General features: G+C 37.3%; 2 protein-coding genes across 2 annotated transcripts; both read right to left on the bottom strand.

Moving 5' to 3' along the window:
* Positions 1-48: 48 nt before the first annotated feature.
* Positions 49-4,663, bottom strand: pex11g (peroxisomal biogenesis factor 11 gamma). The gene is made up of 5 exons (XM_058638567.1): positions 4,464-4,663; positions 2,867-3,058; positions 2,070-2,248; positions 1,418-1,486; positions 49-1,283 (listed from the first exon to the last, which is right to left on the bottom strand). The coding sequence occupies exons 1-5, from the start codon at positions 4,524-4,526 to the stop codon at positions 1,085-1,087; spliced, it is 702 nt and encodes a 233-aa protein (XP_058494550.1). The 5' UTR covers positions 4,527-4,663; the 3' UTR covers positions 49-1,084.
* Positions 4,664-5,920: 1,257 nt separating this feature from the next.
* si:ch73-40i7.2 (FYN-binding protein 1) lies at positions 5,921-15,615 on the bottom strand. The gene is made up of 16 exons (XM_058638852.1): positions 15,525-15,615; positions 11,481-12,093; positions 11,061-11,172; positions 10,688-10,743; positions 10,532-10,569; positions 10,345-10,373; positions 9,611-9,749; positions 9,356-9,518; positions 7,858-8,008; positions 7,727-7,743; positions 7,100-7,157; positions 6,948-6,990; positions 6,615-6,777; positions 6,459-6,492; positions 6,173-6,210; positions 5,921-6,076 (listed from the first exon to the last, which is right to left on the bottom strand). The coding sequence occupies exons 1-16, from the start codon at positions 15,525-15,527 to the stop codon at positions 6,039-6,041; spliced, it is 1,695 nt and encodes a 564-aa protein (XP_058494835.1). The 5' UTR covers positions 15,528-15,615; the 3' UTR covers positions 5,921-6,038.
* Between the last annotated feature and the right edge of the window lie 936 nt (positions 15,616-16,551).

Genomic DNA, 16,551 nt, shown 5'->3' with positions numbered 1-16,551 from the left:
TCACATCTCAGGTAAATAATCAGAGAAAGGGCTGGCAATACAACTGTGTATCTTAAAGGTCGTTTTTTTTATTTTATTAATGTCATTTATTTACATGATTCAAAATATTTAAAATTCAGTTTACAGTTATCTTCTGTTCCATTTGTTGAGCAATAAGTTCAGTTTCCACAGGAAAATTAAAAAACCTGTACCTGTAGTACAGGTTTTGGGAACTGATATGCTTAAACCAGCACTTGGTGTTTACACAGTGACAGAAGAAGAAGAAGAGGAATTTCATGTGACAACATCATAACAGTTCATTCAACATGTACAATAACAAAATCATGATAATAAATTAAGAGTTTTTTAATTACTGTAAATCACATTAGATGTATGGAGTGTGTCTAGGGAGAAAATTATAAATCATCTTGTCATTGTATTTCTCCAAAGTCACTACATAGATTTGGAAAACAAAGATATGAAACTCTCTGAACAGGTAGAAGTCCAATATCATCTATCGTGATGAAGTCCTGGATCACTTTGCAAATCCACACACCGTAATGGATCTTGTGCTGCTCAGGCATAAGACTTGCTTTCCCAGACAAAGTAGCTATATTTTAAACAGTGTTGAAAAAGCAGGAGGTATTATGGGATAGATTCAAATATGAATCCAAGTAATAACCACAGTAGGATCTAAACTCGCCTCACACATCAAAAGTGTGTTCTAAATAAACTTCGCACTTTGAGTCATTGAAGACTGATCTATTTTTTGTACACTATGACTCTTTCAAAGTATTTGTTTATTTAATACTTAATAACAGTGACAAGATGAACCTGCTGCTGCTTAATTATTTACATATTTTATGATACAAATTAATTAAGTTGTCTATTACTTTCAGTCACATCCGATAATTGGCTGCAAGACTATTACGTTTATCCACTTACATAACCGTTACAGATCCAGATTAATGTGATTTCACATTTCCTACACCTGCTACACATCTTGTCACTCAGGATTTACCTCTGATATACACCGACCTGCATATTCACTCAGTGCTGATAAAAGCATCTCATACTCATTTCATCAGTTTCTATCTATTTATGTTTAGGAACTGTTGCCAGCATTTGCCGGGATCAAACCAATCACAGACGAGATTGTGCCCATCAGTCCCACCAACCAAACGGGAAATCGACCAGCCCACAGGAAGCCAGGCGGCATCCAGTGAATGGCGTTACTCAGATCGGCCATTTTGCTGAGAATGGAGAGAACCTCATCTCGCATCTGTATGTGGATCTGGGAGCGACTACAGAAAAAACAACAACAATATAACGCTCATTTATCTGGACATGTTGTAGACAGGGGGAAAATGTCTTAGAGTTAGAGGTCTGTCTTGTTTAAAAAGACTGAATATTTATAATGAAACATCAGAAACAACACCTGTTGTCAGCTTTATGTCTTCCACAACTCTTCAGCTTCTTCGTCAGCAGCAGCAGAATTCGAAATGACCTGAAAAAGGTTTTTACATGGAGAGTGCTTTATGCTCTGTACTTCGCAATTAAAGCAAGAATCAGTGCGAGTGCAGTGTTCCACTCCAAGCATAGAGCGTCAGTGTGTAACTTCTGATTTTCCATGCATGAAAAACACATGGAAGAGGCCAGAGGTGTTTTTTATCTGAGGTGATTTAAGGTTGTGCTACTGTCGCGTCCGTCGTTACTAAGCAACCACAGCCTGGGAGCTGCTGAGATGACCAGCCTCTCTGCATGTGAAATGACCCTTACTCTGCCTCTGTTAAGTCTTTGTGAACATAAAGATGTAGTATTATATCATATCATCAGGACGTATGAACTCATTTAACAATGGTTTGAATTTAGGTAAGAGTTACACATTAGTTTCATCAACAATACCTAAAATATAAATACAAATAAATATGAGCTATTAAGATGACTACAGTTTTGAATTGTTGGTCCAGTTAGAACCACTAGCGTTAAAATAACTTGTTTTGTTTGAGTTAAAAGAACCTGAGTGTGTATGTGCCACAAATTTGGCTTGACACTTATGAATAAGGAGATCGTTTTTAAGGGTACCACACCTGAGTATTCCCAACAACAGTGAAAGTCCCCACAGCACCGTGCTGAACAGCCACCACTCAGCGGATCTCACTTTGATTAGCTCAGCGTCGGCGGCCCATGCGATGTGTTCACATGGGTAATAGAGCTGGTCTGCCACATTGTTTAGCACAGAAATCCAACGCAGACATGAGTCCCCCTCCTTTAAAAGATGCCAAAACAAATGAATACTTGATTCTTTCTTCTACTTTTTTATAATAATCAAACTTTCAAACTTTTCATGGAGCTGATTAGTGAGTTTTGTGGAAATGCTGCATACTTTTACCTCTTTGGTCCAGTTATTTATTGATACATATTTAGGAATCTATCTGATATGTCAGAAATATGTCAAAAAGTTGATTACAAACAGGACTTGATTAGTTCTAAAAAAAAAAAACATTTACATTATTCATTACTTAGTATTTCTGAAATTAAACCATAGAGCGAATGAACAGAAATTTTGAAAACACAGAATCACTGGATTTTCTGGCTTTTGACACTGAGCTGCTCTTCGTCAATGGAAACCTGTTGTTTTCCTCTAATGTTTCAGGTCATTGTAGGAAAAAAACTCGAACCAACCAGATGTTGTTACTGACAACAAAATTTGAAGAGTTTGTTGGAATGGTTGATCATCTTCCATCATTTATATCTATTAAAACACTATACAATTTACATAATGTTATGGCCCTTTCATTTAGTTTGACAACAGTTTATTTCGTTATTCAATCATTAATAATTTTTTTAAATATGAATTCAAAAACACAGGTGAAGTGTGGCTCACCCTGGCTCCAAACCCGTAGCTGTGGGTGTAGGCCAACATGGAGAGATCATCAAACAGCCTCAGCATTGTCCGACATTGGCTGAGCTGAGCAGAAAACAGGAGCAGACTTTTCCCGAGGCTGTGGGACGACACGACTGCTCCTGCCTGAAGAACTCCTCCAACGAGCTGGGAGCCATAGCAAAACGTCCTGATCTGAGAAGACAAAGGAGAGGAAACGTTCAGGGATGTAGTGAAAGCTGAATTAATTTGACATTTTCATACATACATTTTTTTTTTCTTATTATACACTGACATCAATCCTGTAATAGGTGGCTAGGTTGGAATCTGTAATATACTTTAAGAAATATTTTTGAACTACCTCTCTCAAAAATGCCACCCTTTATGAACTGTTATGAACAACTGCTCTCTTTGGAATGTGAGGCTAAAATTGGCTAAAAGCAACAGTCTGACTCTTAAATAGTTTAAATAATTAAGCAATATGCTGATAAATTGATGTTTAATACAGCATTAGATATTGTAAAACGGCCATCATTTTCCATCCCAGTCTAAGGTGGGAGCTTCAGAATAATCAGTGAACTGAGTGGCACACGATGGCAGCTTGACTTCAGAAATTCAAATTGTCACAGTATCAGTATCAGCAAATATTGGCTTTAAAATGGATTATCCGGTCCAGAGACTGAAAGATGTTTATAGGATGGAGCGAATGACGGCAAGTCTGCAGCTGACTATGGACACTTTTATACAGAGATGGTCTTGTATTTCAAGGTACCTGGGGGTCTGATGGATGGGTGATGTGAGAGAGAACTTTTGGGAAGGGTTGCCGATCTAAATTCCTCTTTGAAAAATGTTGCTTTACTCCTCTGCCTATCGTTATTGCTGTTGACACTTTTATTTTTATCTAACTATTCTTATTTTATTTTATTGTTGTTTATTTATTTCTATTGTACCCTATATTGCCTGTCATTTGTTTGTCACATTTATATATTTGTCAGGAAATGTAAAGTGTTATGTAAAATTATTAAAATGTCTAAATAAAAAGTACAAAAAAAAAAAGATTATCCGATATCAGCAAACATGCCAAGATCTGCAGATATGACTAATGACTACAACAGTAGAAAAAATATATATATACATACACACACACACACATACACACATATATATATATGCATAGATCTATAACTGATATATTGGTATCAGTTATATATCTATCCAGATATATATTTGAGAGTAAACTTAATACATTTGAGGACACCACCTTGGCCTCTAAGTAATATGATTTTTTTATTCAGTTGAAAATATGTACAAATAATATATAATGAAAATTTGATTGCATAAAGTTATGTATGTGCTTTACTCATACTTTATGGAGTGGATATGGCATTCAATTGTCCATTTTCCACAAGATTGTATTAGTGGTGTGATTTGCACAATGGATCAACAAAAACCTGAAATATTCTGGTGTGCAAGTTATTAGAATGGTGTTAGAGTTCTGTTGAACTTCACCCATGCTGAAACTACACGTGTATTATATAAAAACAATCCTATGTGAAACTAACAGGTCCCACATTTGACATTTTAAGTGAATAATACTCACAACTTTATCTCTTCCTCTGTAGGACTCCAGGAGTTGGACCAGAGACTCCACAGCCTGCTGCATGTCTGTCTGCAGCTCACACACACACACACACACTCATACACACTCTCTCTTTTCCACGCACACGACGTTAAACATAAAAAACTAAGATATTGTAATATTCTCGTAAAACTCAGCTGGACTTTGAAACAGGAAGCGCCTAAAATAATAGACCCAACTAGATGATTACCGAGTAAAGGGGAAAAGATGGTGTACTGCTGCCCTCCTCAGGCGGTAAAGTAAAATGACCTCATTACAGTAATAGAGTGAATGTAACTTTCTTTTTCTACCTATAACATCAACACACACAGACATCACATAGAGTCTGTCCCCCAGTAGAAACCTCAGACAAACCTCACAACATTTAGTTGGGTTTTATACTGATACTGTCTATAAACTTAATATAGATAACATACCTAATTTAGACAACATATTAAATATAGATAACATACGGGCAACGGACAGTTTTATGTTATCAATACCCATCTCTTGGTCTCTCTCTCTCTGTGCATTTCCTAATACATTCCCCAACATTGGTCCCTACTCATTACAGGTTTATTGGCAGAAATGTAACATACTACCTTGATCCTCACTCATTGTCTTCTTCTTTATTCTCCACACGAGGGAGCCAACCCTGTGTATAAATGCTTTAAAATAAAATGTGCCATAAAAACTGTACTGTTGGCAAGATCCATCTTGTGCTGATGTTTCTACAAACCAGCCAGAGTGTATGTTTCATGTTTTAAAGTAGAAAATTAAAACACAAAGAGGAACAGCTCTGCCCACATAGACCTGATGCATAAAGTTGACAACCTGATGTGCTTGTTGAGAATGACATCTTTCGTAAAACTCTGTTGCTCGGTGGGAGACCACACACATATTTACCCAAATTTGCCTCCCAAAATATTCAAAAAGAAATACAATTTTTTCTAAATATACCACTTCCTTTACAATCACCATATTTTATACTATACAGTTAATTATCCATCCAGAATTATGTGGACTAATTATGGACATTTAAGGGACACTGACTGTCATGAACAGGGGCATGTATGTCTGCTTTACCCTATTGAACATTGTAGTGCAATGCTGCATGTAACAAGAAACAACCTTCTGACACATGAAGGCCAACATCGTGTGAGCTGTTGTAATCTGCAGTCTCACCATTAGATGTCACTAATTCATACACACTGGATCATTAACTGTGTTAAGTCCTTCATATATTGTATATTGTTTTTTCCCCCAGTTAATTTATTTTGCTCCATTCATCTGTAATCCACATTCCTCCCTCAAGCTGATCAAACCTAGACTAATTATTTTTAAGCAAGCTATTCTTTTTTTCCCTTTTTATTTACATTTTACTAAGAGAACAAGATGAAACAAAACAAAAAACTTTATTCATTTTAAGTTATCTCAGTGGTCAAGCAATACAAATACATAGAGAGTAAGTAATAGTGTGTTTATTCTCTATACAAGCAGTTTGATGGACAGAAACCTGTGTGTGTGTGTGTGTGTGTGTGTTTTCAGTTTGAATGGTTAAAAGTCAGTGTGCGGAGAATCGTTGTCATAGACATCTGAAACATACAAAAAGGAAACAATTAACTTGGGAATTAAATACATAAAACGCATATAATGTAAATACATAACATGTGGATGTAAAGATAACTCACCGCTCGGGTAGTCAACATCATCGTATACGTCTCCTTCCCTACAGAAGAAGGCTGATATTAAACGGACTGCACTTTAAATTAATTAAAAAATGTTCATTCTTTTCACTAGTTAAATATTAAATAACTGGTACAGAAGTAAAAGATGACCAGTAGTATTGATTTAGGAGAAAAAAAAGTTAAATTTAAGGAAATTGAAGTAATAATGGCAATAATGCATATATACCAATGGAAAATAAATGTTTTTATAGTATATAAAAGACTCATGAAAAGATGATGATTCACTTACATTGGGAGAAGAAGGGATCTGGCCACATATCCATCTGTGAGAAGCAACACATAACAGAGTTTTATGTTTCATTATTATTGTATTATTTATTGCACAACCGTGAGACAAACACTCATGAATAAAGTTTTTTTTTTTATAACTTTAGTGTTCACATACATTTTCCAAACCTGTTGCAGCACAGAGCTTTCTTGCTGTTGGCGAACTGGATGATGTCAAGGACTTCTCCCGGAGACACAAGCAAATCTTTACTTCCTAGCTTCTTGATGATGCCGTTAGGATCCACCATCATGGTGTGCAGCACTTTGAACGGCCCTTCATACTGTCGAGCAACAGATGACAGTGACCAGGTTTGTGGCATTATTTAAAAAGCACATTGATGTTATACATGATGTTTGTGTTGTATGTGGCATTCCTCAGGGATCAGTCGTAGACCATGTTCTCTTCTTTCCATAAGATTCCTTTTTGGAGAAATTATACAGTGATACTAACCTTAAATTTTTTTCTTAGCTCCTTCTCCATCTTGGGATCTATGCTGAAAATATCATGATACCAGTTTCAGTTTTTAACACTACAGTCTTATCATCCGTTAAACAACATATTTATGTTTCCTTTAAGTGAACAGATCAAAAAAGAACAGATACCTGATGTTAGGTGGTGGTGGGGGAAAATCCTCCACTATTTGAACATCGTCATAGTCATCTGAGGACAAAACAAAATCGAAAGTGGAACAAAAGTTTTGATCCTGCTGCTGTTTCACTGAATTATATTAGGAAAGACAGATTTTAGCCAACTTCCTCTTATAAAACTGTACACCTGCTTATGATAATTTAAGAAAACCATATGTTTGCCAAATTATCTTTCTGTGACACAGCCTTTTCCACCTGGAAACTGAAGTTCGAAAACTATTCACTATCCTGCACCAAAGTCCATAGAGAAAATCATTGATTTTATTGGTGAGGACACAGGAGCTGCTGGATTCCTGCTGCCAAATTTGGGCAGAATGTCATACACTCATTTCACAAAACAACACATTTAAACATACTCATATAGGTAGCAAAGGATGAACAACTCTTATGAGCTGTGATGTCAAATCACTGATTTTATACTTCGGTGCAGGAGAAAAAATATGATCTATTTACAGTAGATAAACTGAGTTCATAGGTAAACTAGGTTGTCATTGAAGACAAAGTTTCAGTTAGCTGGGTATTTATTTTCAAAGAAACGGAATCAAAAGCAGAATCAAAAGCAAAAGCTTTGTTGGTTCTTACCGTCTTCTTGAATCATGCTGCAGATTAGAGGAAACACAAAGTGCATGTTAACTGGCACAGATTCAGGTGACACAGAAAAAAAAGCATTGCAACCATTCATATGCAGCAGCATGACAATGACGTGCTTGTACCTGTCTCTATAGTTTGAATCCATATTAAACATCTGTGGAGGGTCAGGAGGAGGTGGAGGTAACGGTGACGTATCTATTTTTTTGGACTGCAGCAGTTTGCGCTTCACTTCTTCGTAGTCAATGTCCACACACGTGTTGCTGATATATCCATCTACAGGGAATCACATGCACACGAGCATATGGATTTACTGTACTTTACTGCACAATATACAGTGTGAGTTTAATGAGATTAACAAAAGCATCAATTTATTAGACCACCGGTCATAAAAATTAGAAATCTTTCAAAAAGTTGTTAAGTTGTAAAAATGTTGTTATTTATTTGGCAAATAACAAACTGAATTCACATTTTTATACTCACATTTGGTCAGAAAAGTCAGAAATTAATCAAACACAACATTCAATCACTAAAAACTATTTATTCTGTTCAGTAATGCAAGTAAATAACTCTAATTTGACATCTTAATCAAGAAATAATAATGTGCTTTACTATTTTTTCAGTTTTTTTGTAGAACAGTACGTTTGAATATTCATGGATAACCATAATAATTATATTTTAGCAAAAATATAAATTAGATACAAGAGATTCTACATACTGGTGTATTAACCATTACAGAATCATAAAAAATGATTTTGATAATTACCAATGCTGTTAATTTAGGGCAGCTGTGGCTTTGGGTGGTGGTCTAATCTCATCTCAACATATGACATAACACTATGTTAACACATGACATACAACATACAGTACTGTGCATAAGTCTCTGGGCACTGCCAGCTTTGTTGTGATTATGTTTGTCAAACTCCATGACAATTGGAATTTGGATTATAAGGATGGGACTGAAAGATGGTGTAATATATCAACAAACTAATTTTAACATGTGTCTTAAATAAACTAGGTCTGTAGTGGCCATTTGTCAACAAAACTAAAAATACGAGTTCAAAATGAATCTAAAACTTAACTAACTATTGCACCCAGGGCAGGTCGTGTACTGAGGTAAAGAGATAACGGAATATCCATGCTGGGTTATTGAGGTTTTGATGTTCATTTGATCCAGTCTCTTATGCTATGGTAAAAAAACCCATATGCTCGCTGCCACGCAGGTGCACTCAATGCTCCTACCAGCTTCCTGTCTTCATACTTGCGAGTGCCCACTAGTTCCCACGGTGTATCTAACCCAAACATTACAAAGCAATATTATCAAAAACAAAATATATCTAGAATAAACAAACTACTTCATTAACTAGTGAAGTTACCACTGAGAATCGAAACAAATACATAGCTCCAACAGATTTTTTTGACATGATGATAGTAGGACAAACACCGGTTTAAGAGAACCTGGGTTGTGGTGTTCAAGTCACTGCGTGACTGCGTAGTCCATGCACAAACAGATCTAAAGATTAAAATCTTTACTTTCTGAGCTTCATGGCTAAATTAAACACTGCCACACTTTGTGGCTCAGGGTGAAAGAATTAAATGAGAAGAACTCAAAATAAAACTCACAGTCTCCATGTAGAGAACGAGCCAACCATTTTCCTCCCGGGTTGTTCTTCACTCGAATGATGTCCACACTCTCTCCTTGTTGCACACTGAGGTCTAGTTTTCCTCCTCCCTGCCAGTCGTGTCGGACCTTTGCTGTATGAAGAACCTCAACGTCCCCTTGCAACTACAAACGGGATGGATTCAAAAAAGTCATGAAAATAATTACATTTATAGAAAACGCAGGGTTTTAGTGGACAAATGTCGTTTGTTTCTTACCAGAAAGTTCTTCTTCAACAGTTTCTCTTTTTTCTGTTGCTCTAGCTTCTCTTTCTTGTTCTGCTCACGATGCTTTATCAATTCTTTCTTGTTCATCTTCTCAACATTTACATCTACCTGGTTCACCTCCACCTGGTCCCTATGAAGGACAACATAAACTTTATTACACGTCCAACAAAAAACAAAACGTCATCGTTTTCTATTAGTATCTCAATCACTCATTTTTATTTACAGTTAAAGCTCTATCACAAATGTCAATGTTACACTTGTGACAATTATTAATTCACCAGGATTACCAATCTTACTCATGTCTTTCACTGTTTCAGTTTGACCTACATTCCACCGTCAACTGAACCTGTTTTTCATCACAGCCTCCAGATTTGAATGTGTGTGTTGAATTGCAAAAAGAGTTCTTAGTTTAGAAGTACAAACTAAACCACATGAACATGTTGTTGACTATAGAGCTAAGAGCAAATAGTGAGAAACTTTATTCTCGAAGGGTTCTTCTTCAAACACTCGGTCTCTTAATTAAATAAATATAAATATCACTTAAAAACAGCACATTTTCCTCATTGTTATTATGGTTTTATCATAAAAGAAGCCACTGTAGCAGTGGACGCAAACGATTTTGCTTTTATTTCAGTTGTAGCCGCTTTCTATTTTTAGTCTTTTGTGCAATTATCTATACATACACAACAGACACACAAAAAGGCAGAAAGCTACACTGCACTTACTCGTCAATAAACTGGTACACGTCGTCGTCCTGCAAAAGAAAGAGGTATTTGATACAAATGTACACATGCATAGGGATTATTACATCAAAGGACAATGAAACGCATCGTAAGAATTATATTTTTATGAATCAATTTAACTGTGTAAGCAGTCAGTGTTATGAAATCATATAATCTTTTTTACGCTCACCTCGTTCACGCACTGTAAATCGGTGTCACTACATGACTCTGCAAAGAAAAGAAAAAACATGACAGTCTTTAAAGATATAAAACAATTTGTTCCAAACGATTTGATTCTAACTCAAAAGTCTTTGTGTTAGAAGAAGAAGGAGTGAATGTATTTTACCATTTCTCTCAAAACTTCCAATGTCGTCATAGGTTTCCTGGTTATCGGCGATGTCTCTGCAATTCATTAGCAAAAACTTTGTTTGTTTGTGTTTCAGAAATGACTCACTTCTCTTTGCTGCATTTTAGCACCAACAATGTCATTTAAAGTGACTTTGGACAGAGTTCAGTCTACAGAATATGACAAACATGTTACATTAAAGTGCCTTGTATGATTTAGGCTCCTGTGAGTATTTTACTTGTTGATTTTTTGCATTATTTTAGATTATTATTATTATTAGGTTATTTACAGTATATTGGCATTTTGATCTTTTTAATGTGATATAAAACAACAGTTATTTACACCAGCATGTTGTAGACAGGTAACTACTCACACAGAAGCGACCTGGCGCGGCAGCTGGCTCGGTTTGTTGGATCGTTGTGGTAGTATTGGAGGACTTACAACTGTCGGTAGTGACATTTTTCTTCCTGATGAAGTCGGGGAATCTGTTGACGGGAACCAGAGAGAACGGAAGTGAAAGAATGTTTAAAGTTTTGTTCAAAAAAAAAATTAAGCCCCCATATTCTCTGATATTTAGTGCTTGTTCAGTAGCACTGAGATTTTGAATTACTTAACTTTCCAATAACAAGCAATTTAGATGGAGAAATAAAACCGCCACACTACATCGAACAGGCCACAGCAGACGAGCAAACAGGTCTGTTCATGTCTCAACCATTAACTAAGAGCTTTCTAGATGAACTGCATTTCACATATTACAAAATGAATGGGCAAATAAAAAGACAGAGACACTCACTGTCGACTTTCCTCAAAGAGGGGAGAGCAGGTCCTCGGTTGATCCTTCTAAAAGGCTCCAGGTTAACATTTGGAGGCCGTTTAGGCTTCAAAGGCAGACGTACTTCAGGAGGTAGAGGCCTCCTGAGCGGAGTGACCTCGCCTGTGCTCCTCTGTCTGTGCTGCTTTTGACGGGGTAGAGAGGTGAAGGTGGGAGTAAGTGCAGGAGCCTGAGCCGGGATCTGAGCCAGTTTGGTGCCAGAGGGCCTCTGGTTCCTCAGCACGATGTTCTGCAGCATCTCGCCTGTCTGCTTGACCTTGTTGCTGTCTGTCAGTTGGACGGATGCTCTGATTCCAGGATAAGGAGGTGGCTGAGGGAAGAAAGGAGGTCTGGAGGGGACGGAGGAGGTCAGTGGCTCTGGAAACCTGCTCAGTCCTGGGCCAGTAAAAGGAGGAGGAAAACTGGGAGACAGTCTGTGATGAGCCATGTCGCTCTCTGTCACTGGGATGATCGCTTTCCCAAATCCAGGCCGTGGAGATTTTGGGGAGCTGCTGTCTCTGCTGCTGCTGGTGTCTGAGGCACTGGCTTTGTTGTTGAAGCGTGCTCTCAGAGCCTTGACATCAATGCTCTCCTCCTGAAAACAACACAAGAGCACAGACTCAAAACTGCACCTGCTCCGTTTCTGAAGCAGGAAGTTAGCAGTACAGCACTGCAGAGCAAGGCATACTCCCCACGCTCAAAAACACACACTGCTTCTCAAAAGCCTCTTAACGCTGAACAAAGTGACATTCTTTACACAACTTCCTGGTAGTTTTGATCTTCACAGAGGTGACAAATCCCCATCAACTCCTCACAGCACTCCAAAACCTCAGCTTTGTGCAAGGTACAAAGCTGTACCTTGCACTCAGTGCCCACGCCATGGGTGATCTGATGCAGAGGAATCTTTCTGACATTTTTACAGAAAGATGACTTTCTGATCTTTTCTCAGGAACTACACATCTGTTTCAGCAGGACAACACTATGCCTCACTCTACATGAGATACAACAGCGTGTCTTGACTCGCTCGCCTGCAGTCCAGATCTATCATGAAACACTGTCTGTTTCAATGGGTGATGGTTTTCAATGGACTGTTAAGCAGCAAGTCTTGCATACAGCAGGAAATGGACAAAGATTCCATGATGCAAAGCTGCAACAATTAGTATCTCCATTTTCCAGATGATTACAAAGTGTAATTAAAAGAAAGGTTGACAGACATTTTTTAACAAAAAGAGTTAATTTGGTCAGAGACAACAACCTGTCCTTTGTCCTGTGGATTAACAAAATACACACAAAATAAGAGAGGCAAGGTTGCGATGGATTGGGCAGAGGAGGGATAATGATTATATTGGACAGGATGTGTTACGGAGATTTCTTAAATATCTGGTGAGATGACCTATGAGGGAACCTCTGGAGTCAGTGATGAGTTAAGATTTTATTGAAGACAGCAAGGCATCACATCGCAGATTCTGGCGAGCAGCGTGCCAGGTCTGATACTTGAGAGAGTGTATCCGATGCCTGGCACCCCTAAGGAGGGAACCTTGAAAGACGCCTAGTTTGTGTCTTATCGTAAGTTATGGCTGCTTATACTGAACACCAGGTCTGGTTATAAGAATATGTGAGTAATTCAACTTAAAGCTGGCTGAAGATTAGCATTTTCTCTCACAGGATGTTAAAATTAGAGTTGCTGGGCAGGAGGAAACGAGAAACACCTTCAGAGAAGGTTCACAGATGTTGTGAAGGAGGACATGAGGACAGTTGGCGTAACCGAAAAAGACACAAGGGATAGGACAAGAGGTTTGATGACTATAAATTCCTCTGAAATCTATATACAGTTCAGAGGTCTGTAATTGCAAACCACAACGTGCAAATGAGCATGTTCACCTGCTGGAGACCTGGTTTAATGTTTAGACATCAAACCTACAAAGATACATTAATTGTTGCATCATGAACGTGTCTGCATTCTGCTGGGGTGTGTGTGTGTGTGGGGGGGGGGCTATCAGTCTATGTTTATGTTCATAATGTCAGACATATTTCCTGTCAAGGGTCTAGCTGTGAACTGCAATGCCCCACTGCTGAAGTCAAGTTAGAACATGAGAATAATCATCACTTTCGAATGACACCTTACAAAACGCTGAACTTCACTCACTCCCCTCTACAAACTAACAGCACAGAGAGGAATTAACACCAGCTTAGCTCTTCTAAATGTAATGTAATGTATTTTATAATGTAATGTATTTGGAGTGTTGTTCAGAACATGTTTAGTTGGATAGAAACCAAAAAGGGAGATTTTGAATCTTACAACTTCCCTAAATATTGTTTGTAAGATTTTTGTTTTGTTGGAATTCCTTTTAAAAGGAGGATGAACTCAACATCCACAACATGGCAGCCAGTTTAACAAAGACAACATAGATTTAAAGCTAAGGAAAGCTAGCATTTGCTTTGCGTATTCTTGGAATAAAACATTCATTATTTTGGACAATTCTGTAGAAAAGTGTCAGTATTAATGTATTATGATTAACCATATTCAATCCAACATTGTTGATACCTTTGATTATTGTGAACAGCCAGTATTTTCTGTTTCATTTCTATATTGTTTATGTGACTGTCCTAAATGGCTTTAATGTTGGGTTCCATGCTGTTGGTGGTTAAATCATGGACAAAGATTCAGATGAATCCACTACTTTATTATTATTTTTGTCCAGGTGTGTGGAAAAATTGTCAGTATTGTTGATGAGTCAGCCAGAACTACATGTACATGTCTTGTTTTTGGCTGTGTGACATTATTTATCATTTATCTCCCTGACAAAATAACTTGAAGAGGAAAGAAGTTATGAAGGAAGTCCAGCGCCAACGGCAGCAGCAGCAGCAGCAGCAGCAGCAGCAGCAACAGAGGCAGAAATAATACCATTGATTAAGTTTTAAATCAGTTTTAAATTATTGCTGTGTGATTGCCAAATGTGACCAGCAAACACAGAACCACAGTACAGATAAGATTTGCCTGCCTGCAACAAGAGAAACAGGAGTGATGTGGTCATGCTGCTGACAATAAAACGTTGGTGTAACAACAAAGGAATCACCCCGTCTATAACACCTAAAAACACAAGCCTTACAAAGTCAGACAAAAGACAGAGTAAGAAGAAATGCAGGAAGCGTTCATAACCACACACAAAACCTATATGCAGCATCCTGCACTGGTTACCTTAGAAACCTTCTCCATTGTCACTCCTGCAACAAAGAGCTGCAAACTCTACTTGCTCTCACTCTGTCTCATCTCTGCACCACAAAACTCAGACACGAGGCTGAACTTTCAGTAATTGTTTGTCTGCAGAAGAAGATCTCTCTCTCTCTGTTTGTGTATGTGAGCGTGTGCGTGTGTGTGTGTGTGTGTGTGTGTGAGTTTTTAAAACAGTTTCATCACCACACACGGCAGCTGTGCAGGTTATCAGTAAAACTACAGTTAACTTTATTTGGGTTGCACTGAACCTGTGCTATAGATCACTGACTACAGAAATAATTGGGCTATTTTGATCTTTTCTTACATAGTTGCTGTGAAAGGTGGATGTGAGTGTTCCTTTCATTGTTGTCACATCACACCTATGAAACTACAAGTGATGTACTGTATGTCAAGTCACAAAGCACTTCATGATGAATAAAGTGGAGCAAGAGGTTTTAGAGTCAAAGTTTAAATATCATCCATCATTGAGCATTTTCTCCATAAAATGTTTATGCTGCTGATGATGATTCTGTTGGCTTCATCTTTTGTAATGTGAACAGTTATGGGATTAACTAAACAAATGTTGCTTTTCACTGGATTTAACACTAGATTATAGTAAATGTGAAACATTTTTTTATTTTACTAAAAATGTATTTACAAGACAAAATTAACTAAGGGCATTTTTCTTGCACAGTAAAAACAATGACCCTGTCAGGTTGCAGAGAGAAGGAAATGGCCAAGTTTAAACCTGTAGCACAAGAGCGTGACCAAAAAAAAGAAGGTTGTAAAGATTGTAAATATGATTTTCTTACCATATTTGAGGATGATTCAGTCGTGGATAATGAAGTGCTCCATGTGACTGTACAGTACGTCAGACAGCTACATGACCTGTGTCAGTGAGGTTCACAAAGAAATGCTCAGAAACCGCAGCGTCGGCACCTGTTAAGTTTGGTTTATCAGCATGTGTTGAACACTTCCTGTTTTATTCTGTTGTCATAGTAAGACTTCCGCTGTCTGCGCGTCCTGTTTAGCTAACCTCAGCGAACTTCATTACTCACCTCTTCTGCTGCTAAAACTTCAATTAGTTATCCTCACATTTATTGACATCAATTTAAATATATAAATATAATAATTATTATAAGTGAAATGATTTCCCAATTATTATTATAAATCAGGTATTTTAACTATAGAGCAGACTACCTAAAGAAAAATATGAAAATCACCATAAAATGTCACTGATTGACCTAAATATAGATCTTTTTGGTGTTTAATGACTTTGTATTATTTCTAAGTACATGTTGTTTTGTTATTTATAACATTTCATTTCAGTCATTAAATATGAAGCAAAAAAAATGATGTGAATACTTTTGACTCAAGTATAACAGGAGGGTTAAACAACAGTTAAACCTCTTTTATAGTCAGCTCTGAGCCACATTGTCTTTCCCCCTTTCATGTACATGCACTCACAACTTCTCTGTTGTTGCCGTCTCAAAGATTGAGTATCATTTTGTTTATTCCTTTTGTAGGACTGATTATGACCTTTGTTTATCACAGAAACTTGAGCCTTTTTCACCTAAAACAAACATGTTCTTCATGTTCAGTCCCCCGTGGTGTTACATTAACGACATGAGATAAACAGCAGAGAAACATTATGATTTGTTGCATTTCCCCCCAAAATGTAACAGATTTCATTACACTGTATGTTTGACCGCAGTCAGTTAATAAAATATTTTAAACAAAATAAATCGAAGTAAAAGTGTGTTGAAGTGAAATGTGCATTCTGTATTTTTTAAATTATGTCCATACAAGTCAAGTTTTAATGAAATTGAGATCCTCGAT

This window comes from Solea solea, chromosome 9 (assembly GCF_958295425.1).
Source record: "Solea solea chromosome 9, fSolSol10.1, whole genome shotgun sequence".
Lineage (NCBI taxonomy): Eukaryota > Metazoa > Chordata > Actinopteri > Pleuronectiformes > Soleidae > Solea > Solea solea.
This window is presented reverse-complemented; position numbering and strand designations above follow the sequence as displayed.